The 24,515-nt window shown below is 45.4% G+C and overlaps 1 protein-coding gene across 2 annotated transcripts in view; it reads left to right on the forward strand.

Moving 5' to 3' along the window:
• The window catches only part of spast (spastin), a 76,336-nt gene that overhangs the window by 43,969 nt on the left and 7,852 nt on the right, over nt 1-24,515 (forward strand). For both annotated transcript variants that reach the window (XM_072498476.1, XM_072498477.1), the window contains 7 exons: nt 2,277-2,348; nt 2,776-2,851; nt 3,007-3,098; nt 4,882-4,961; nt 6,108-6,150; nt 7,338-7,417; nt 21,739-21,809. In XM_072498476.1, the coding sequence (XP_072354577.1) occupies nt 2,277-2,348; nt 2,776-2,851; nt 3,007-3,098; nt 4,882-4,961; nt 6,108-6,150; nt 7,338-7,417; nt 21,739-21,809 (514 nt within the window). The remainder of the gene's footprint in view (nt 1-2,276; nt 2,349-2,775; nt 2,852-3,006; nt 3,099-4,881; nt 4,962-6,107; nt 6,151-7,337; nt 7,418-21,738; nt 21,810-24,515) is intronic.

A 24,515-nucleotide genomic window follows, 5' to 3' on the forward strand; every position in this document is an offset into this window, starting at 1 on the left:
GAAAAGCTGACAGACAGCCCAGTTTCACCCACTCTCTAACATCACTGCAGTAGTAAACACCCATTTCTTAAAGGTACACACTGCAGGCATTTATATACACACCCATTTATAAGCACCCATTTCTTAAAGGTACTCTCACATGACAATTAAATGAGACTGGAAGGTTCGCCTAGCTTTGACTAAAGGAAGGAATCTCTCACATTGAAAGGCAATTCAGGGATTAGAGGTTATCTGGTTGGAAAGGGGAAAAATAAAGCAAGCCACCTGGAGCTAAGAATAGCTTTCAACTGGGTTCCTGAAGTATGAAAAGTCCATTTAAGGGATGGAGTATAACCATGTAGAGGTGTTATGGTGTTATTTTCAGTCGTTAAACTACAGAATCTTGCCCCATTTAATGTGAAAGAGTATAATTTGCCTACAGAAATAGTGTTTGCTCAATGTTGCTTTTAATTAGTTACATTAAAAATCTTAAAACTTGAAATCTTGTATGATACCTAAAATTATTGGTCTCTGTGCAGATTATAACATCTGGGAAATGTGGAACACCGTGTGGAACTTTGCGTCATTGTGCAGAGTCAGCCTTGTCTTTGTGGTGCTGCGGAATGGCAAACTAGCTTGTTGTCAGTGTGATTGCTGGTGACCAGCTGTTGCATGTACAAACCACATACTGTAAAATCAAATGCCAAAGTTTACACTGTACACCTGAAAGTCTACAGAAAGTAAGAAAACTTTAGGTGATTGTGACACCTGCTCAAACTGATAGGAAAAGCAAAATTGACTGGAATTAAACTTAAAGGGTAATTCTTTGCGATAGTTCACTTTACTAATGCTTGTCAAGTACCATGACCATGTAAAAGATGCTCCCTCGGTAGTTTGTGAGATAAAAATTTGTGTATATATGCACCCCTCCCCCTTTTAATTTGTGAGTCGTTCCAATTGAAATAACACAGCAGTCAAGCTTTATTCTTAAATCAAGATAAAGTTTGGTTTATTATAAAGCTACTGCAGAAAGTTACTTGAATAAAAGTGATAACATTTTTAACTAAAATATAAAGATTAATATGCAGCTAAAGAAAAAAGATGCTTAAAGATGAGATTTCAAATTGGTCTCTTTATTTGCGATATCATTACAGGGCTGATTGCTTGAATTCATTCTTTCCAAAGTAAAGTGTTTGAAACTTAAGGTTTGACTTAGCAGCTGGGATGACTTGTGAAGTCAAAGAGTCAGAGTTTTCCTTCATAAGTGGACTTGATAGGTAGAACAGACACTGGGAGAGATCATAGGCTCCTTTCTTTACTGGAAACTGCAAGTACCGACACTTGCAGAGGCGACCTGCCATTGACCGGAGGTGGGATCTCTTGATCCCGACACTATCACTGGGGTTTCCCATTCTATGCACTGCAAAGGTTTACTGTTGGCAGGACCGGAAGATCCTGCTGGCGAGTACGGCCGTAAAATCCATCCTTTGCGTTTTTAATGACTCGTCGTAGCCACCTTCGAGAGATAAAGTTTGATAAGCTTTAGACAAACACAGAAAGGTGCCAGGTTGTCTATCCATACTTCCGTTTTGAAAAAAGCTTTTTTTTTTTTTTTGTGACGTTATGCGTATGAAGTAGAATTTCATACATATCTCTAAATGCAATGGTACACTAAATGTAAGGCAGTTGGTCCAGCTCAGTTGGCAGGGTGGCTGGTTCATGATGCGGAGTGACACCAGCAGTGCGGGTTCAATTCCCATACTGGTTGAGGTTATTCATGAAGGCCCTACCTTTTGAGCCCCTCACCTGAGATGTGGTGACCCTCCGGTTAAATCACCACCAGTCAGCTCACACACAGGAGCACAGCCCATGATTCTCTGGAACTGTGGTGACTAAATGTACAGATATGTTTATTTGGGATAGAGTGACTGTAGAAATTAAACTAATGAGAAAGAAAGAACTTTGGTGGGATTCACCGTTCCCCGATGCCGATTTCATAATCAGCGATTGGGCGGAGAATCCCTTTTGACGCCGAAATCGGGGGGGGGGCGCCTGTTTGACACAGGCTCTGCCGCCTCTGAAATGATGTCACACGCCGTTAGGACGGCCTTAGCGCGTCGCCTAAAGGCCCAACCCAGATGCTCCGCCCCCGATGGGCCGAGTCCCTGACTGCTCGGTTGACATGTGGTCAGTTTTGGTCAGAGATCTCAATTAAAGGGAATTGGTGTGCATCCTAAATGATGTGTTATGTATTAAGCATTTATTGTTTCTCAGTCACCTCTACTTTTTCAATTTAGGCTAAAGCTGTGGCCTCTGAATCCAATGCAACATTCTTCAATATCAGTGCTGCAAGTCTAACCTCCAAATACGTGAGTAAACATGACCACCTCCGAATGAGATTAGAAACCTTTCTTTTGGTTATTGGTTTAGTTCTTGTTCTTTATAAATTGAAGAGGGGAAGAGATTAAATGTCTCGCCTGGGGATTTTACATGACATGGAGACTGAAACATAGTGGGCTGAGAGGAAAATGCCTCAGTTTTTCTCTTAAAACAAAATATTTTTATTGTTCGTTCATGTCAGATTTTTGATATCTCCATGGAGACTAAAATGCTATGAGAAGTTATATTAATAAATAAGAAAAACAGATTTTACTGTAACTACATATTTAAGTACTCATTCTAATTGCAGTTTGTGTTCAGAACAGATTTTGAAGGTAATGTTTTGAGAATTTACAATTATTTCAATAGGAGTGCTAAATTGTTTGATCACTTTCTAAGGAACTGTTTCTGTTTTAGGTTGGCGAGGGAGAAAAGTTAGTGAGAGCTCTCTTTTCAGCAGCTAGAGAGCTACAGCCATCCATCATTTTCATTGGTGAGTGCGGCACCAAATTCAGTGAGCCACTGTTGTTAGTATTGTTTGTTTATATCTGGAAGCACTGTACACAACTGCAGTGCTGGCATTTTGCACGTTCTGTCTGTCGGCTTGAGATTCTGCCTTATTTATGAATATGTTGATCCTTCTTGCAGATGAAATAGACAGCCTCCTTTGTGAGAGGAGAGAAGGAGAGCATGATGCAAGCAGACGCTTAAAAACAGAGTTTTTAATAGAATTTGATGGGGTGAGTACTGGTGGCCACAATCTGTCATATATTGACTTTTAGGAGCAGGATGTGCAATAAGGGACATGATATTGATTTTTGCCCCAAGAACTAGGTTTGAACCTGACCAAAGTTAGACCACAGGAACATAATAGTTGACTTTGTCAAATATTGAGGAGCACAAGGAGGTATAACATTCTGCAAATTGCTGTCAAAATGGATGTTACTGGTGCACATTTTTAGAATATTTTTGGGGTCAACATCACTGAACTCTCCTGTAAATGGACTTTGTAGTTTGTAGTCCAAATCCATTGACATGATTATGCGACCTTGAGGTTATGACAATGACAACCCCTCATCACGTGTCCAATTTACTACAAGCTGTCACATGCATTTCAAATCGGCATCTGATTTTAAAACTCTGGTGAGATGGGGTCAATTGTTAACCAAGGTGCTGGTTTATTTCACTCACAGTACAGAATATTATTTGTGGTAAAATTCAGTCTATTTCACATTGCTGCACACCACACAAGAAGTAACAAAGGATGTTACTTTGTATTAATGGTCTGAATTCATTTTCCAGACCAGCAACTAATTATTACAATAAAATAGTTCTTCTCATTGCAGTCTTGGGACTTTCTCTGCCTCCTTGACTTGCGGTTTCAACTCTGGCTTCCTCCCAACTAGAATAAAAGTAGGCTGCAGTAAGTCAATGTCTTGACTTCTAACCTTCTCCTTACTTTGGGATCAGGATTGCCAATCAAAACTGCTACATTGAATCACAAACCTTACTCCTCTCTGCAGTGGCGTCTGTGTCCTATTCAACTGAAGCACTCAATTGACCTCCATGAAAGGAAGCCGTTCTAACATTGTGTGAACAAACTCCACTTTTTCAAACCAAAATTGTATGCGAGAAGCACAATTTTGTTGACCGTTGCATCTAGCGTTGGAGCAAATCTGTATTTCTAAGTAGCTTGTCGGTGTGGTATTAAGTCCTTGGGAGTAATTTTGACTTGGGGTGACCACGGATCAGTCTCTCTGAAACAACGTTTTTACAGATTACTTTTGAATTCCAGTGCAAACCATATCCTCTGGATCTACTCCTCACAATGTTCAACCAGAAGCCCTTGAATCTCCTCTCCATGATACTGTTATTCTCACAGAGAGGTGGTCCATGTGTACACTGGCAAAGCTTTAAAAGAGTGAACGTCAAGTCTGCAATGATTTAATCCTCTTGGAGAGTTGTCCATCACCTGTCAAGCTGAGCATACCTAATATTGGTGCCATTCACTGCCCCAGGTTCATTCCCCTGAAGGAACTTGCGAGTAGGAAAGTGTAGTGGTAATGTTATTGAACTAGTAATTCAGAAAATGAACACTCCAATCTCTCTCCAGTTTGTGAATTTGAATTTAGCTTTAATAATCTGGTAATGAAAAGCCAGTACCAGTAAATTTGACCAGGAAAGCTGTTGGATTGTCATAATCACCTAACTGGTTCACTAATGGCCTTTAGAGAAGGAAACCTGCTATTCTTGCCTGGTCAGGGTCCATAGGTGATTCCTGTCCTGTACCAATGTGATTGACTCTTAACTGCTTTCCAAAGTTACATAACCAGTCCCTCCGTTATATCAAACCGCTACCAACATTTTGAGAAGAATGCACATCACCATCTTTTCAGGACAGCTATTTATTTAGTCCTTTGTTGCTCAACATTAATGTTGCCATTAATGCCCCTTTTTAAAATAAAAACAACCTGGATATGTTTGGTATAATATGCATTGACCAGATCTCTCCCTTGTTTTTAGGTACAATCCACTGGGGATGACAGAGTTTTAGTAATGGGAGCAACAAATAGGCCACAGGAGCTGGATGAGGCTGTCCTTAGGTGAGTAGCCTGTCTCTGCAGCACTGAGGCTAGGAATACCTTGTTTAGTAGACTAACCTGCTCAGTTGCAGTTGCACAGTTCACTAGTCTGGATGGAATTTTGATGTAGCTAAGAAATCCCCTTTTGTAATGAAATCCTCTTCGAACTTGGCAGAATTTGAGCATTAGGAATTTGCTGGCTCAATATAACTGAGTGATGTTTCAACTGGGGGACAAAGAGCACTTAACAAGACTGCCAGTGTATCAGCAGGCCTTTGAGCATCTCTGAACATTTAGGCAAACAAAACATTTTTGTTAAAAGGTTCTGTTGCAGCAGCTTGGATAACCAGGCTGTGTTTTTGACTTTCACTAAATATGCTGTTTTTTCTACTTTTATGTGTTCTGATGTTAAAGCAGACTATGGACAGTAGTATTCAGTTTCCTGAATTATGCATGTTTGAAATTGCTGCCTTCAGTTTCGCTTGGTTGATAATACACTCGTCCAAGTCCTGCAGTCATATGTTCAAGTCTCAAAGGTTTGAGCCCATAATCCAGGCTGAAGCTTCCAATGCAGTACTGAGGGAATGCTGCACTGTCAAAAATGCTATTTTTCCATTAAGGTATTAAACCAAGGCCTAGTTTACCTTCTCAAGTGGACACGAAAGATACCCAACGGGGCACTTTTTTGAAGATGAGAAAGATGTGTTTGCTTGATTGCCCAATTTTGCATTGTCACAAAAGCCTAGATAACCTTGCTGTAAAATAGTGCCAGAGTTGTATGCACCACACCAGATATGGCTACACCATGGCTAATGCCCCTCCCCCAATAATACCTTTCAAAAAGGGACCTGGAAAAAAAAATACTTGAAGGGAAGTATTTGCTGGCCAATGAGCAGAAACGCAGGACTAATTGGATAGTTCTTTCAACGATACAATACATTGGACGAAATTGCTACCACCTGTGATGTATCATTCTATGATTCTAAGTTATGAATGCTCTGATTTATAAAGAAGATAATTTAGATGAGTTAGTCTGTGTCTAATGTAAGGCGCACTTACCGGAATTGCATCAAACCATTCTGAAAAGCACTTTGTATACTTAATAGAAGTGTACTTAATAGAAGTATAATTTGAACAATCTTCAATTTCTATTCTTTTCCCCTACAGAAGGTTTGCAAAGAGGGTGTTTGTCTCACTACCAAATGAAAAGGTACGTGAACTACATTGGAAAATTTTCAGCCTAGTTTTAAATGGTATATTTATTAATAATTTTTGTTACTGTCACAAGTAGGCTTACATTAACACTGCACTTAAGTTACTGTGAAAATCCCCTAGTCGCCACACTCCGGGCCTGTTGAGGAAGAATTCAGGATGTCCAATTTACCTAACAAGCACGTCTTTCGGGTGGGAGGAAACCGTAGCATGCGGAGGAAACCCATGCAGACGCAGGGAGAACATGCAGACTCTGCACAGACAGTGACCCAAGGCGAGAATTGAACCTGGGTCCTTGGAGCTGTGAAGCAACAGTGCTAACCACTGTAATACCGTGTCACCCATATTAATGTGCACTAGTGTTAATTTGTCAACTCCCCTCACATAGGCTGCAGAATTTCCAGGCTCCCCAGACTGGGCATTTTATAAATTTGGCTCGCACTGTGACTAACCCTAATATTGAAATGTTAGTTATCAGGATGAGCTTTTTTGGTTTTTAAAAAATATAAATTTAGAGTATCCAATTTTTTTTGTTGCCAATTAAGGGGCAATTTAGCGTGGCCAATCCACTTAACCTGCACATCTTTGGGTTGTGGTGGTGAAACCCACGCAGACACGGTGAGAATGGGTAAACTCCTCACAGACAATGACCCAGGGCTGGGATTGAACCCGGGTCCTCAGTGCCGTAGGACGCAGTGCTTACCGCTGCGCCATCATGCCACCCGGGATGAGCTTTCTTGTAAGCAAACACTTGTACTTGCACTCACCTGGTTAGCTCATTTCACTCTCCTATATCTTACACTTTATATCTAATCAATGTAAACTGTTTATGGATAGCTACTTGGGTAGCTGTCAGGGATGTGGACTATGACCCTGGGTGATATGGATGGCTGTGAAGAGCAGGTTGCCCTGGAGCATTGGTTTGGAGTAAAAATAGTAATAATCTTTATTAGTGTCACAAGTAGGTTACATGTTCTTAACTATGGGGAAATCAGCAAGTGTTAATGGATGTAGAAATGATCTCTCTTTTAGTCCCTTCTCCCTGGGCTCTCTCCATAAATTCCCCAACCAAATGTTCTACTAGAAGAAGCACAGCAGTGGTACAGAATGTGACATGTGTTTAAGTCTCTGAATAATTTTGCACTGTAACTTTAATCTTCATTCTCCTGTGATCCTCATCCACAGACACGGATGTTGCTGATTACAAACCTTTTGGCCAAACACGGGAATCCATTGAACCAAAAGGACCGCGAACATCTGTCCAAGTAAGTAATTCATAATCCCTTTGAACTGTTGAAATGGATGAGCCATTTTTGTTCTGTTGACAAATTTAATTTTTGGGGATTGAGTGGGACAGCGGTGGGTGAGGGTGGGGAGGGGTGGTAGGTGAACTGCAACATGATTGAATCTCAAAATCAAGCTGTCCTATATTCACAAAGTGGCTTTAATGTATTCCCTTGTTCTAGATTTCCCCACTAGAGGAAATAAATTCTCTGTACCTACCCTTTAATGTTGATTCGGTGATCTAAACATCCAACTATCTAAACATCAGTCAATAGAAACCAAGTGTATGCAACCGTTTCTTATCCAATTTTTAACTATCTGGTCTAAACCAGTAATTGGAGTAATTCTGGTGAATCTGCAATGTATCCCCTCCCAGGTTGTAGTGTCCTCTACAAATTTAATGTACGTCTCTATCCTTCTTTCAAGTCATACATATGTATACTGAAAAATTGAGTCCTGAGAACAGTTCCCCGGAAAATATAAGTTGCCAGTATCAGTTATCTCTACTCTCTCTCATCTCCTACCTCTCAACTAATTAGCCATCCACATTGCAAGGTTACCTAAATTTGTATGCAGACTAATTTCTGTAGCTAATCTCTTGGGCAAAATCTTCTCAAATGCTAATGACCCCCTCAGAAAAAAGTAACTAGATTAGTGAAATGTAATATACTCATCACAAATCTATGATTACTATCAGTTGACCCAAGTCCTGGGTCACTGTCATTAATAGATTCCAGTAACTTCCCCACAATTGATATCAAACCGATGGGCCTGGTTCTCTATTGTATAATAAATGTCATTTGCAGGTTTCCAATCCAAAGATGCAAATTATGACTGACTCATCTGGCATCTTTATAGTTTAGGCATCCAAGTCCAATGCCATATGTCAGGCGTTCTCGCTGTCTGCTCGATCCAGTGAAGATTTTGCAGTGCTCTTCTCCTAGTGACATTCTCTAGAACACCAGAGTGTCTATCTCTGTAGTCTCGTCTCCTTTTTGGCATGATCAACTCCACAATTTGTTCCTGGATCAGGCGTTTAGACCAGAGAAAACCTTTGCATTGCAAACCCATCAAGGAGAGCCTGAAAATTTAACACTCTGGTATCAAAGTCAACCAGCAGTTGAGACAGTTTCCCCTTGTATCGGTAGATGGAATTAAGATACAGATGATTCTTTGGAGATCACTCACTAACAAATATGATTGTTTACCCTAAGAATCTCCATATTACCGGTCATGGGTTCTGTGGATTCTTGGATGGCTGATGAGCCCGATCCTAGAGCTGCATCTTTGATTGCAACTTGGCAGGTGTTTCTGGAAGGTGGGATCGATCCTAGATCGCTGGTATTCCTTTCTCAAGCTCCTTTTTCTGGCATCTTGCCGTCGGGTGTCTTCCAAGAATTGTTTCCCTTCAATCAGGAGGTTCCTCCAAGTAGGTCTCTTCTGAGCAGTGGTCTCCCAGACGTTGATGTCTATGTTGCGTTACTTGCGGTAGGCCTTCAGGGTCTCTTTGAAGCACTCCCTTTGTCTTTCTCTTGTTCAAAAGTCTTCCTTGAACTGGACAAAGAAGGTTTATTTTGACAGTCGGGACTCTGACATCCTAAGCACATGGCTGGCCCAGCAAAGTTGGTTTTGGATGATCATGAGCTCTATGCTGGTGCTCTTGGCTCCTTTTAGGACACTGATGTTAGTATGCCTGTACTCCCAGCTGATGTGGTGAATCTCTCCAACAGCATTGATGGTAGCTCTCCAGGGCCTTGTGGTGGCGGATGTACGAAGTCCAAGTTTCTGAGCAATATAGAATAGTTGGGTGGGTGATCGCCTTGTACACGAGGATCTTGGTGGCAGTGCGGTTGTCAAAGACCCTTCAAAGGAGGCCTTCGTGGGTTGGATATGTTGGATCCCCACATCAATGTCAACCTTAGAGGAGAGTAGGCTGCCCAGGCATGGGAAATGTTTTACGTTTGGTCGGGTTTCTCCATTGATTTTGGTGGAGGGAGAGGCCGTAACCGACTGGGTTGGTGAACTACTTTTAATGCCGAGACCAATTCTTTGGTATGCTTCCGCGAAGGTGTCAAGCATGGTTTGGAGATTCTCTTCTGAGCGAGTAGCGACGGCGATGTCATCCTCAAAGTTTCACGAGCGATATCAGTGTCGTTTTATACTTGAGGTTGAAAAGATTTCCGCCCATTCTGTTGACAATGTCCACTCAACTGGAAAACTGGCTCTTGACAAGGTCAAGAATGGTGCCGATGAAGATGGAGCAAACGGGGAGTGATGACACGCCCTACTTGACTCCAGTCTTGACCTCAAAGGTTTCTGTCTTATTTCCATCAGGGAGGAATGTCGCTGACATCTTTTCATAGAGGAGTCGGAGAATGAATTTCTCTGGACAGCCAGCCTTTGACAGGATCTTCCATAGCACGTCCCGATTGATTGAGCCAAAAGTCTTGGTCAGATCGATGAAGGCCATGTCGAGTTGTTGATGTTGCTCCTGGCATTCCTCTTGGAAGTTGCTGAGCAGTGAAAATTTCATAGTTTGATAAGAAGCCACATTGACTTTTCCGAAGAAGTTCTTCAGGTCTGGGAGAAGGCGGCTGGTGAGGATTTAGGCAATGATCTTCCCGGCAATGGAGAGTAGGGAGATTCCTCGGTAGTTCCCAATGTCTGTATGACTGTTCTTGAAGATGGTGGCTCACATCCTGTGAGGTCAGCAGGAATTTCTTCTCTGTCGGAGAATTTCACCACCAGCTGATGGAGATGACAGGTGATCTCTTCTACACCCCAACAAAGTTGATCTTGGACTCCTTCCAAATGTGGACTAAGTCGAAGCCACCATTAAACACCTGAAGAACCACTTCCGGTGGCGGCCATGGACATTTGATAGCTCCCACCCGTGACGGACTTTTGGACCTTTTTCTTCCAATTTTTTCCGGATTTTATTGGATGAACCGGTGGAGAGTGAGACGGTCAGGAGAAATCCCCCTCCAGTGTATGGAGAATTGGACCAGAAGTGGCCGTGTAAGAAGACAAAGTTCTACAAGAAAGACGCGAGCAGAGCAGGCAACGCGGGAAAGCAGGGCCGCGGGGGAAATGGTACAGTGGTCAACGGAGCAGCTGGTGAAGTTTTTTGAAGATTGCTTCGCCAAGCTTAAGAAGGACACGCTGGACCCGATGAAGTCTTTGATTAATCAGGTGGTGCAGAATCAAGAAATCCACGGATGTGCGATAGAGGAGGTGGAGAAAAAGGTGTCCGAGGACTACCTAACCGTGCTGGAGACCAAGGTGGAGATGATGAATGACCACCAGAAAAAAATGCAGGAGATGTTGGAGCAGCTGGAGGATTTGGGGAACAGGTCCAGGAGGCAGAACCTGAGAATCGTAGTCCTCCCTGAGATCAGTGAGGGATCGGATGCGAGGGCCTATGTGACGAACATGCTGGAGAAGTTGATGGGGGCTGAGGCGTTCCCTCTGACCCTGGAAGTGGATAGAGCGCACAGAGCACTCGCGAAGAAGCCCCAAGCGAACGAGCTGCCGAGGGCGATGGTGGTACGTATGCACCGATTCCTGGACAAGGAACACGTTCTGTGGGGGGCCAAGAAAGAACGGAGCAGCAGGTGGGAGGATTGTGAGCTACGCATTTATCGACCTGGGCGCGGATTTGGCCAAGAGGCGAGCCGGGTTTAATCGGGCTTATCGGCCCTCTTTGAGAAGTGGGTGAAGTTCGGGATGTTGTACCCAGCGCGACTGTGGGTCACATATGAGGACCGGGAATTTTACTCGAAGCACCAGACGATGCATTGACTTTCATCAGGGAAAAAAGACTGGATGTGAACTAAAGGCACTGAATCCTTATTGAAGAGTACTGCAATGGCGATTTGTTGACAATCACTTTTTTGTGCTGGTTTGAATAAGTAGTGTTATGTGCAATAAGGGGCTGTTTCGATGGCTAAAGTTAACTTTGTCTTACTAGGAGCTGGGTGGAGGGGGGGGGGGGGGGGTGGTTGTTTTTTCTGCTGTTCTGGGGAATGAATATGTATGTCTGAGTGGGGGGAGAGGTGGGAAAACAATAGGGAGACAGTCTTTGGTGCCATGGATGGGAGCTATCAGGTCAGCTGACTCGGGGAAGCACAGTGGGGGGCGAGCAGGTGATAAGCTTGAGCTTGATAAGGGGGGATGGTTGGGTTTCTGGCGCAGTTACCAGGGGTGGGGGAAGAGAGAGTCCCCCTACCAGGCCGATTACATGGAACGTTAGAGGGCTGAACGGGCCGGTCAAGAGGGCTCGCGTGTTCGTGCATTTGAGGGGGCTGAAGTAGGACTCGGCAATGTTACAAGAGACACACTTAAAGGTTACAGACTAGACTAGATTGAGAAAGGAGTGGGTTGGCCAAGTATTCCACTCGGCTGGACTCAAAGACCAGAGGGGGTAGCGATTTTGATTAATAAACGGGTGGCATTCGAGGCAGGGAGAATCATGTCAGGCATGGGGGGCAGGTACATAATGGTGAGTGGGAAGCTGGAGGGGGTGCGGGTGGTACTTGTGAACGTATATGCTCCGAATTGGGACGATGTGGAATTTATGAAATGAATGAATTGTCACAAGTAGGCTTCAAATGAGGTTACTGTGAAAAGCCCCTAGTCACCAAATTCCGGCGCCTGTTCGGGGAGGCTGGTACGGGAATTGAACCGTGCTGCTGGCCTGCCTTGGTCTGCTTTCAAAGCCAGCGATTTAGCCCTGTGCTAAACCAGCCGTTAAGGGTGTTAGGTAAGATCCCAGACTTAAAGTCACATAACTTGATTATGGGAGGAGATTTTAACACAATCATTGATCCGGAATTGGACCGGTCAAAATCCAGGACGGAGGGTGCCAGCTGCGGTAAAGGAATTGAAGGGGTTTATGGAACAGATGGGGGGGGAGTAGACCCATGGAGATTTGCACGGTCAAAGGCGAAGGAGTTTTCTTTTTTCTCACATGTCCACAAGGTATACTCTCGGATCGACTTTTTTGTTCTGAGCAGAGCTCTAATACTGGGGGCGGTGGATACTGAGTACTCGGCAATCGCAGTCTCGGATTATGTCCCACGTTGGGTGGATCTATGGGTTAGTTTGGAGAGTGGACAACGTCTGCTATTGAGGCTGGATGTGGGGTTGTTAGCAGACAAAGCGGTCTGTGGGCTGGTGAACACTTGCATCCAAAACTACCTGGAAACAAATGATACAGGGGAAATCTCTGCAGCAACGGTCTGGGAAGCTTTGAAGGCAGTGGTCAGAGGGGAATTAATCTTGATACGGGCCCACCGAGAAAAGGCGGAACGGGCTGAGAGCGATAGGTTGGTTGAGGAAATATTCCAGGTGGACAGGAAATACTCGGAGGCCCCGGATGCGGGGCTACTGAGGGAGCGGCGGAGGTTACAGGTGGAGCACCGGGTCTTGCTCTAAGCAGATGACCTGCTCTTGTATATTTCAGACCCGTTGGAGGGGATGGGGGAAGTTATGCGGATCCTAGGGGAATTTGATAATTTTTCAGGGTATAAATTGAACATGGGAAAAGCGAGATGTTCGTGATCCAGGCAAGAGGACAGGAGAAGAGGCTGGGAGAGCTGCCATTTAGAATGGTAGGAAGGAGTTTTCCATATCTGGGAATCCAGGTGGCTTGGGAATAGGAGGCACTGCACATTTTAAACCTATCCCAGCTTTTAGAACAAATGAAGGAGGACTTTAAGAGATGGGACATGCTCCCGCTATCACTGACGGGGAGGGTACAGACTGTGAAAATGACGGTCCTCCCCAGATTTCTGTTTGTCTTTCAGTGCCTCCCCATCTTCATCCCGAGGGCCTTTTTAAAACGGGTAAATAAGGTTATTTTGGGTTATGTGGGTGGGTAAAACCCCGCGAGTGAAGAAAGTGTTGCTGGAGCGCAGTCGGGGGGGGGGGAAGGTGGGTTGGTGCTGCCGAACTTTTGCAATTACTACTGGGCGGCTAATATAGCCATGATTAGGAAGTGGGGGAGAGTGGTTGGTGTGGGAGCGAATGGAGGCAGCGTCATGTAAAGACACAAGTTTGGGAGCACTGATAACGGCACCTCTTCCATTCCTGCCGGCCCGATACTCCACAAGTCCGATGGTGGTGGCGGCTCTGAGAATCTGGGGGCAGTGGGTGAGATATAAGAGAGTGGAGGGAACATCGGTTTGGATCCTGATTTATAATAATCATCGGTTTGTACCGGGTAGGCTGGATGGTGGGTTCTGGAGATGGCAAAGGGCAGGAATTAGAAGGATGGGGGATCTATTTATAGACTGGAGCTTCCCCAGCTTGAAAGCCTTGGAGGATAAATTTGAATTGCCAGCAGGGAAAATGGGTTCAGGTAACTGCAGGTGCAAGACTTTTTCAGAAGGCCGGTTCCGGCCTTCCCGCTGCTGCCGCCACGGGGGATACAGGACAGAGTAGTCTCCATATATGGATGGGAGAGGGGAAGGTTTCAGATATCTGCCTTGAACTTTTGGAATCGGAGGAAACTACGGTGGAGGAGCTGAAGGGCAAGTGCGAAGATGAGCTAAGGGGAGAGATAGAGGTGGGTCTGAGGGTGGATGCCGTAAGCAGGGTTAATACATCCTCATGTAGCCTGATACAGTTCAAGGTAGTCCACCGGGCACATATGACGGTGGCCCGGATGAGCAAGTATTTTTGGGTAGAGGTCAGGTGTGTGAGGTGCGCGGGAAGCCCAGCAAATCATGTCCACATGTTTTAGGCATGCCCGAAGCTTAGACGGTTTTGGCAGGGTTTCGCTGAGGCGATGTCCATGGTACTCAAAGCGTGGGCGGTGCCGAGTCCGGAGGAAGCGATCTTGAGTGTCGGAAGAGCCGGGAGTCCAGCCAACGCCTCGGCCTTTGCCTCCTTGGTAGTCCGGAGACGGATCTTATTAATGTGGAGGGACTCTAAGCCCCCGAGTGCAGAGACCTGGGTTAGTGGCGTGGCTGGGTTTCTCAGTCACGAGAAAATAAAGTTTGCCTTAAGAGGGTCAATGCTAGGGTTCACCCGGAGGTGGCAGACGTTCGTTGACTTTCTCGGGGAGAATTTAAAATGTCAGCAGAAACAGAATTCTAAAAGGGGGGGGGGGAAAGAAGAGGGCCAGACTGTTGTTTTATTGTCGGGGGGTATGAAGATTGTGATGGGGGGTGGAAATGTTTATTGTACCATGCTTATGTCGCTGTTATTATTATTAAAAATTGTAAATACCCTAATAATTTTTTTTTTTTTAAACCACCTGAAGAATGGAAAGGCCACATGAGTGGGCAGGATCCCAGGGGAGATTTTCAAAAGATACAGATTAGCCCTGATCTAATTGAATGGTGGACCAGGATTGAGGGATTGAATGGCCTACTTTCCCCATGGTCTATCTTCTACTCTATCTTTTGAGGTCATCTAGTGAGCAACGTAAGAATATCACTTTGAAGGACACCCGCTAGTTTATACCATCTGTTAGCTCGTTGATCAGAATGGGATAGATGAAGCAGCCCATAAAAAAGGGTGTGATATTTTCAGCAGGCACTTTGAAACGATCCCTTATGGTCACGAGATAGGCAATAATCAGCAACCTTCCTGTAGCGTGCTTTTGATGAAAGAGAGGTAATTTAATGAATCTATCATGCCCCCTAAAACAAAGCTTGCACTTCCATCTAAATTTGTCCAAACGCTTTGAGTTCCTTCAACTTGTTGCCTGAAGGCAACTGGGTTGAAATTGTTGAAAGCAGTGTAAGTAGGGTATCATTGAATGCTGTGATGTTCTGCCATCATATTTGTAGCCAGAAGCTATTCCAAGCATTCTTCACGAGTAAAACTTTGTCAATCCCTTGTTTTCCAAGCCCTCAAAGACCAGATAGGTCAGACTCCTTTCATATTATCACTTTGTCTAGGTTGAACTTTATAAGCCTGGAGGCTTGGAAAGGTGTGTTAGGAACATAAGGCAGGAGTAGACCATTCTGTGCTGCAGAAGGACTTGAACAAGCTGGGAAAGTGGGCAAGAAGTGGCAGATGGGATACAATGTAGAAAAGAAAAGTGTGAGGTTATGCACTTTGGTTGGAAGAATAGAGGCATAGACTATTTTCTAAATGGGAAAAAGCTTAGGAAATCAGAAGCACAAAGGGACTTGGGAGTCCTAGTTCAAGATCTCTTAAGGTTAACGTGCAGTTAGGAAGGCAAATGCAATGTTGCCATTCATGTTGAGAGGGCTAGAATACAAGAGCAGGGATGTACCTCTGAGGCTGTATACGGTCTGGTCAGACCCAATTTGGGGTATTGTGAGCAGTTTTTGGCACCGTATCTAAGAAAGGATGTGCTGGCCTTGGAAAGGGTCCAGAGGAGGTTCACGGGAAAGATCCCTGGAATGAAGAGCTTGTCATATGATTTGGTTTTGGATTTTGTTTATTGTCACTTGTATCGAGGCGAAAAGTATATTTCTGCGAGCAGCTCAACAGATTAAGTACGTGAAAATAAAATAAAATACATAATAGGGCAACACAAGGTACACAATGTAACTGAGAAGCCGTTGAGGACTCTGGATCTGTACTCTGAGTTTAGAAGGATATGGGGGGATCTTATTGAAACTTACAGGATACTGATAGGCCTAGATAAAGTGGACATGGAGAGGATGTTTCCACTGGCAGGAAAAACTAGAACCTGAGGGCACAGCCTCAGACTCGAGGGATGAGGAGGAATTTCTTCAGCCAGAGAGGATGGTGAATCTGTGGAACATTTTGCCGCAGAAGGCTGTGGAAACCAAAACACTGTTTTTAAGACAGAGATAGATAGGTTCTTGATTAAGGGGATCGGGTTGTGGGGAGAAGGCAGGAGAGTGAGGATGCAAAACACATGATTGAATGGCGGAGCAGTCTCGATGGGCCGAGTGGCCTAATTCTACTCCTGTGTCTTATGGTTTTATTCAGCTCTCGAGCCTGCTGCTCTATTCATACAGATCATGGCTGAGCTTCTATCTTAATGCCACTTTCCTGTACTATCCCTATATCCTTTGATATCTTTATTTCGAAATCTTTCTCATGAACATACTCTATGGTTGAGCTTCCATAGTCCTCTGGGGTAGAGATTGCCAAAGATTCACACCGTCTACTTGAAGAAACTTCTCCTTACCTCAGTCCTAAATGGCCTACTTCTTATTCTGAGACTGTCCCACGATTCGAGACACATACACAAAAACAACCCCCCCCCATCCTCCCATTTCCTCTTTACTTCCAGTGATGCCTGCTCCATCGCCAACAACTGCCCATAAAATCTGGGATCCTTCCTTCCTCTCGCTCGTCCAAGGACAGGATCCTATCCATGAGTGCGGGCACTGGTACCAGGGGAAACAAAGAAGCTCCTTGCGTACAAAATTGTGCAGCTGGAAGTATCTGAATACATTCCCTGTCGGGAGCTGGAACTTCTCCAAATTCTCATCTAGACTGGCAAACCTGCCCTCCAGAAACGAATCACTAAACCCCTCCCATCCCTCCCTCTCCCATGCCCTGAATGTTGAATCTAAACCAGACGGCACAAATCTATGGTTCCTGTAAATTGGCACCAACAGTGACATAGAGCTTAATTTGAAATGCTACCTAAACTGATTCCAAATCCTCCGAGATTACTACCTCGACGAAACCTTTACTGGAGAGAATGGGAGTGGAGGAGGTCTTAACCCATCCAAACAAAAGTAGATATTCAATTATTGACCATATCAAATAAAGACTAGGAGACATTCGAACAGAAACAAAAACCATGGGAGAATATTCATCTTCACCGTCTGTACTCTTCCCATCAAGGTCAGAGGAAGGGCATACTGTCTCTTCAAATCAGCCTTCATCACATCCACCAGACTGACCAAATTAAGTTTATGGAGCGAGGCCCAATCATGGGCCATTCGAATTTCCAGATATCTGAAACTAGTCCTGGCCAGACGAGAACTCAGTTTCCGTGTCCACTGAGGAGGGCAATAACAGCGCATTCAACAATCTCGTAATGTTGGCCGGCAACTGCTAGCCCTTAACAAATCCTGTCTCCTCCTCCGAAATCACCCCCAGCAGGCGGGGCTCCAAATGAGTCACCAACACCGTAGCCAACAGCTTAGCGTCAGCATTCAGCAGAGAAAACCGCACTCCATGGGATCCTTGTCCTACTTCAGAATCGGTGAAATTGATGCCTGTGCCAGGGTGGCCGGCAACACCCCCTAGTTGCAGAACCAACAGATTGTAAAATTCAGTTGGGAATTCATCCGGACCCGGTGCCTTGCCCGTCTGCAATAAACAAATACAATTCATGATCGCCTGTCCAATTGGCCCCTTCACTCCTGTTCCACCTCCAGGAAGGTCAACCTATCCAAAAATTGTCACATTATCAAATCCTCCTCTGGAGGCTCAGACTTGTACAGCCCACGATAAAGGACCTCAAACATCTCATTCACCTTCTCTGGGGCAGAAACCAACCCGCCACCCGAGTCCCTAACCTGAACTATCTCCCAGGGGACAGCCTGCCATCTCAGCTGGTGAGCTAACAGACAGCTAGCCTGAGCCCTAGCACCCCCCACTCCCTAATAACTGCCGTCAATGCTTTCCAGAGCGTGGAAGGCAAAACCGCCTCGCTCTTGTTAAACTTCACACTCCCCAATAACAGAGGAAGCCCGCTTGGAAAATCCCATATCAGTGAGCAATGTAGTGTCCAGCCTGATGGTGGCCCGACTCCAACAACAGGTCCACATAATGTAGACCAGGATCTGATATAACAATCGTCAAGTGCCCCCCCCCAAAAAAAAAACACCCCAGGGAGTAGAGACCTATCCACCACAAAAATCAATCCAGGAGTAAATCCGATGAACGTGGGAAAAGAAAGAAAACTCCTTATCGCTCAGATACCTAAATCTTCACAGATATGAGGCCCCCGCCCATCTGTTCCATAAACACCAACAACTCCTTTGACATCACCACCAGTCAGCTCTTTCCCCTCACAAGAGAAAAGCAGCCTTTGGTCATCTGGGACTGTGGCGACTTTACTTTAATGTGCAGATAGCAAGGTGGTTGAACATTAACAGCATCAATATCCAATACAATGGTAAGGTTTCTTTGGCTAGTTAGATGAGTCCTGATGAGATATGGAGAATGTACAAATAGTTACTGTGGTTTAAATTTCTGAGGAAGCGTCATGGGAGTGTCCCAAAAGAAATGTGGGTGGAGCTGTTCTGTGGCTTTTGAGTTTTTTTGCTTTCATTTTCACATTTTAGCTGCTGGATTCAGACACACCTTTGAAAAAGGGTTTATGGGATCTTGTTATTAAATTGGGACAGTTTAAAGGGGGAAATTTATTAAGGGTTATACATATAGTACTGTAGCTGTGTGGGGCATTTATGTTTGGAGTTGATAATTCTTACTGTGTTTATAAAAATGTTAACAAAATTCACAGATTCAACTTTGTTTTGATTAAAAGTACTTAAGGCCTCTGTTGAATAACACCTGAAAGCCAGGCCCTTGCACTCCCCGTAACCAAAATTAATAAACAGTTGTAGGTCAGGTGAGCTCCCATGGGGGACTTCCGGTGAAGGCGGGCGGGAGGCGGCCGCACAATGGAGGGCTCCCGGTCGGCAACGGCATTTTCGGGGCTTTAAGCCCGGTCCCAGGGTCCGCGGAGGCAGCAGAAGAAGGGAGAAGGCACGGAGGAGGCACAGTGGAGACACAGGAGGAAAAAAGGAACAAAGAAAAATGTCGAGAGTGAGCAAGAAAACGGCTGGAAAAAAAAAACAGCTGGAGGTCCGTCGGGGAGTGGAAAGGTCACCGCGGGGTCACCAGGAAAATTGGAGGCTGGAGCACCAGGGAAGGCCGCACTGCTTACGGCTGAAGAAATAACTAAGGTGATGGCTGCGGAATTTGAAAAGCAGTTGGCGCAGATTGCGAAATGCATGGAGACGGTGAGGAAGGAGATGAGGGAGGTTTTGAGTGTGCTGGTGGAGGAGGCGGTTTCCCTGGTGAGGACGGAGGTGGCGAGCGGAGGTGCGAGAGCAAGGGGAGGCGCTGAAGGAAGTGGAGGAGACGTTATTGCAGCACGGTGGTCAACTTGCCTCGATGGGGAAAGAGATGAGGAAGGTGATGGATACTAACAAGAATCTGCGAGGAAAAATGGAAGACCTGGAAAACAGATCCAGGCGACAGAATTTGAGGATTGTGGGGCTGCCCGAAGGAGTTGAAGGACCGAAGCCGACTGAGTATTTTGCCGCGATGCGGGCAAAATTATTGGGGGAGGGGGAGGATCCCTCCCGATATGAACTGGATCGGGCTCATCGGTCGTGGAGGCCTATACCAAAGGCGAGTGAGCCGCCAAGGGCAGTGACTCTGTGCTTCCGTAGGTACAGTGTGAAGGAGAAGGTCCTGAGCTGGGCCAAGCAGAAGCGGGTGGTGCAGTGGGCTGGAGCTGGTATACGTGTATACCAGGACTTTACGGTGGAGCTGGCACGGAGGCGGGCTGCCTTCAACCGGGTGAAGAGGGCACTGTACATTAGCAAGGGGCGGTGCGGCATTGTATATCCAGCGAAGCTGAGGGTGACTTACAAGCTCAGGGACTTTTATTTTGGAACGGCGGAAGCAGCGGAGCAGTTTGTGAAAGCAGAAGGACTGTGGCAGAACTGACAAATTGAGGAATGGCCATGTGCCGATGTAACCTCATGACTGTATTTTCTTCTTTTTTGTATCACTGCGTGCGGGTGTCGAGATTAAAGGAGCCAATGTGGTATATATTTGGACAAGGGAAGGGACGGGACTTTCACTCAAAATGGGAGTTCTTCGGGGTGTAGGTGGATAATGCGGGGTTTGTGTGCTAAAAGGGGATCTTTGGGCTTTCCTAGGGCCGGGTAAGTGGGAAAGGGACCCGGGCGGGGGCCTCGCTGGCCGGTTTAAGCCGGCCAGTGAACGGGAGTGAGGTGGGGGGAGGGGCTGCGGCCATCGGAGCCTGGCAGAACAGGGTCCGAGTAGTCTAGCCGGGGTGGAAAGTTGGGGGCAAGGAACAGAGGTTGGGAGGAGGAGTTTTACAAGAGGCAGTGGACAGGAGGAGCTGGAGACCTGCGGTGGGGGTAGGAGGGAGGGAGGGGAGGGGGGAGAGCTGTGTAAGATTAAGGGTGACTACGGGTAATCCCTGATTCCTTTTTGCCATTTGTTTATGTAAACATGCGGGTTGAGGTTCGGGGGTTGGTGGGTAGATGGAATCGTTGTTATTATGGGGACTGACATATCTTGCTGATTATTGTTTATTGTTGATGGGTGTAAATGTGGGAGAAAATGTGAAAAAGGAGAATAAGAAATGTTTAAACAAAATAGGTGAGCTCCCATGATATACTTTGGAGTTTTCTAAACCCTGGCCCATAACAGGAAGCCATTTTCTGGGCAACGCCTGCACTGATATTTTCCAACATTGATTCATTCATTCTACAAAGGTCTGCAGAGCGCGTGAGCTAGCGGTTGATTCCACCTTTTCTGAAGCACTGGGAACTATCCGACAATGTGATTTTAAATCGCTGCCCCGACTAGCCAAATTCTATCCACTTGCCCTATCCCTGGCCTGGGCCCTTTAATCCTACCTGTTTAAGACAGCCAGTATAGTTTTGAAAAAATGCTGTGTGGCCTCCCTGAGCTTACTGGTGTTGCACTGGGTTGTGGTCTTCGGGAACTCTTTCACTGCAGACTCCAAGTAGCTCCAGCCAGCAGAGGCTTTGACAGAACGGATAAGTGCACTTATAATTCTAGCGGGCCATGTCTTTACACCAATGGGTGGAAGTTATGGCCCAATTTGCTCTCACTCGACCCAATGGCTGTATGGGTTAAAAAAAAAACTGTTAATCTTACCATGAAATCTGATTCTGAATCTTCCCTCCCATACCCTTTGGTCCTCTCAATCTTGCCTGCGCATTCCCTGAACTGTCAGTTTCTTATACCTTCCTCCCTAATTCCTCTCATTCCCCTTTTGCGACCTATTCAACACTCCCTCTATCTCATCCAAATTTTTGATTCCCCTCTTCTAAACGCAGTTCACATTCCATTTGGTTGAAATTGTATTGAGGCAACCACTATTGGGATAGCTTGACATCTGATAGTTTGTGCTAGTAACATATTACTGTATAATTCCTTTGAAGTCCTCTCCTGAAACTCATTGTTCAGGAGCGCCTTTACTGCTTTCTGTTTAACTCAAAGGACCTTGAATATTTTCAACAAATGCTCAGTTTTACTTATTGCCTGTGTGTGTGCAAGTACATATTTTTCATTTTCCCACTCCTCCTTGCAGGCAAACAGAAGGGTATTCTGGGAGTGACCTGACTGCACTGGCGAAGGATGCAGCATTGGGTCCAATTCGAGGTAGGTTGTGTGATAGAGACTAAGATATTGCATGCAAAATGGCCATTCTACTCTTTGTGCCCATTTGTGCTCTTTTCAAAGAACTATCCAATTAATCCCATGCTAGTGCTCTTTTCCACAACCCTCCCAAGTGTTTTCCTCAAGTATTTATCCCCAGTTGCTGTTAGAAATGTATTATTGTATGTGTGTCCACCATTATTTTAGATCATAATTAATCGCGTATATAAAGAAAGTATTTTCTCATCTCCCTCCTGGTTCTTTTGTCAATTACCTCCATCGGAGTGTTGTGTGGCACTACAAACGATAATGGGATAGATTCAGAACAGATCTAGCAACTCAAGACTGGGCATCCATGAGGCGCTGTGGGCCATCTGCAGCAGCGGAATTGTGCTCAACCACAGTCTGTAACCTCATGGCCCGGCATATCCCCCCCTCTACCATGACCACCAAGCCAGGGGATCAACCCTGGTTCAATGAAGAGTGCAGGAGGGCATGCCAGGCATACCGAAAAATTAAGTGTCAACCTAATGAAGCTTACAACACAGGACTACTTGCATGCCAAACAACATAAGCAGCAAGTGATCGACAGAGCAAAGCGATTCCAGAACCAACGGATCAGATCTAAGCTCTGCAGTCCTGCCACATCCAATTGTAAATGGTGGTGGACAATTAAGCAACTCACTGGGGGAGGAGGTTCTACAAATATCTGCATTCTCAATGATGGAGGAGACTAGCACATCAGTGCAAAAGACAAGGCTGAAGCATTAGCAATAATCTTCAGCCAGAAGTGCCGAGTGGATGATCCATCTTGGTCTCCTCCAGAGGTCCCAACATCACAGGTGCCAGTTTTCAGCCAGTTTGATTTACCTTGCGTGATATCAAGAAATGGCTGAAGGCACTGGATACTGCAACGGCTATGGGCCTTGACAATATTCCAGCAATAGTACTGAAGACTTGTACTCCAGAACTTGCTGCACCCCTAGCCAAACTGTTCCAGTATAGCTACAACACTGGCGTCTACCGACAATGTGGGAAATTGCCCAGGTATGTCCTGTCCGCAGAAAGCAGGACAAATCCAACCCGGCCAATTACCGCCCAATGAGTCTACTCTCAATCATCAGTAAGGGGATCAAAGAGGTAATCAACAGTGGATTCGAGCAGCATTTACTTAGCAATAACCTGCTCACGGACGTCTCGTTTGGGTTCCGTCAGGGTCACTCAGCTAATGAGCTCATTATAGCCTTACTTCAAACGTGGACAAAAGAGCTGACTGCCAGAGGTGAGGTGAGAGTGACTACTCTTGATCAAGGCAGCATTTGATAGAGTATGGCATCAAGAAGCCCTAACAAAACTGGGATCAATGAAAATTGGGGAAAACTCCACTTGTTGGAGTCATACCTAGCACAAAGGAGGAAGATTGTGGTGGTTGGAGGTTAGTCAACTCAGTCCTGGGACATCACTGCAGGAGTTCCTCAGGGTCATGCCCCAGGTCCAACCATCTTCAGCTGCTTCATCAGTGACCATCCTTCCAACATAAAGTCAGAAGTGTGGATGTTCGCTGATGACGGCATAATGTTCACCATTTGCGACGACTCAGACACTGAAGCAGTCCATTAGCAAATGCAGCAAGACCTGGACAATATCTAGGCTTGGGCTGACAAGTGGCAAGTAATATTCGTACCACACCAGTGTCAGGCAATGACCATCTCCGATAAGAGAGGATCAAACCATCACCCCATGAAATTCTGTTGCATTATCATCACTGAATTCCCCACTATCAACAATCTGGGAGTTGCCATTGACCACAAACTGAACTGGACTAGCCATCTAAATACTTTGACTACAAGGCACGAGTCAGGAGTGTGGTGCAATATTCCCCACTTGCCTGGATGAGTGCATCTCCAATAATACTCTAAGCTTAACACCATCCTGGACAAAGCAACTCTGCTTGATTTGGTGCTCTTTCCACAAACATTCACTCCCTCCACCACTGACACTGAGTAGCAGCCATGCGTGCCATCTACACGATGCGCTGCAGGAACTCCTTAGGCAGCATCTTCCAAACACAACCATTACTATCTAGATGGACAAGGGCAGCAGATACATGGGAACACCACCACCTGGAAGTTTCCCTCCAAGTCATTCGCCATCCTGACTTGGAAATATATCGCCGTTCCTTCATTGTCACTGGGTCAAAATCCTGGAACCCGCTCCCTAATAACACAGGAGTGTACCTTCACCACGTGGACTGCAGCGGTTCAAGAAGGCAGCTCATCACCACCTTCTCAAGGGCAACTAGGGAACTGGTGGTACGGTAGCACAGTGGTTAGCACTATTGCTTCACAGCGTCAGGAACCCGGGTTCGATTCCCAGCTTGGGTCACTGTCTGTGAGGAGTCTGCATGTTCTCCCCGTGTCTGCGTGGGTTTCCTCCGGTTGCTCCAGTTTCTTCCCACAAGTCCCGAAAGATGTGCTGTTAGATAATTTAGACATTCTGAATTCTCCCTCTGTGTACCTGAATATGTGCCGGAATATGGCGACTAGGGGATTTTCACAGTAATTTCATTGCAGTGTTAATGTAAGCCTACTTGTGACAATAAAAATTATTTTAAAATTAGGGATGTACATTAAATGTGGGTTAAACCAGCGAAGCCCACATCTATTAAACATGAATTTTTTTTTTTTTAATTGCATCCTGTGGCTACCA

Source organism: Scyliorhinus torazame, chromosome 4 (genome assembly GCF_047496885.1).
Source record: "Scyliorhinus torazame isolate Kashiwa2021f chromosome 4, sScyTor2.1, whole genome shotgun sequence".
NCBI classification, from domain to species: domain Eukaryota; kingdom Metazoa; phylum Chordata; class Chondrichthyes; order Carcharhiniformes; family Scyliorhinidae; genus Scyliorhinus; species Scyliorhinus torazame.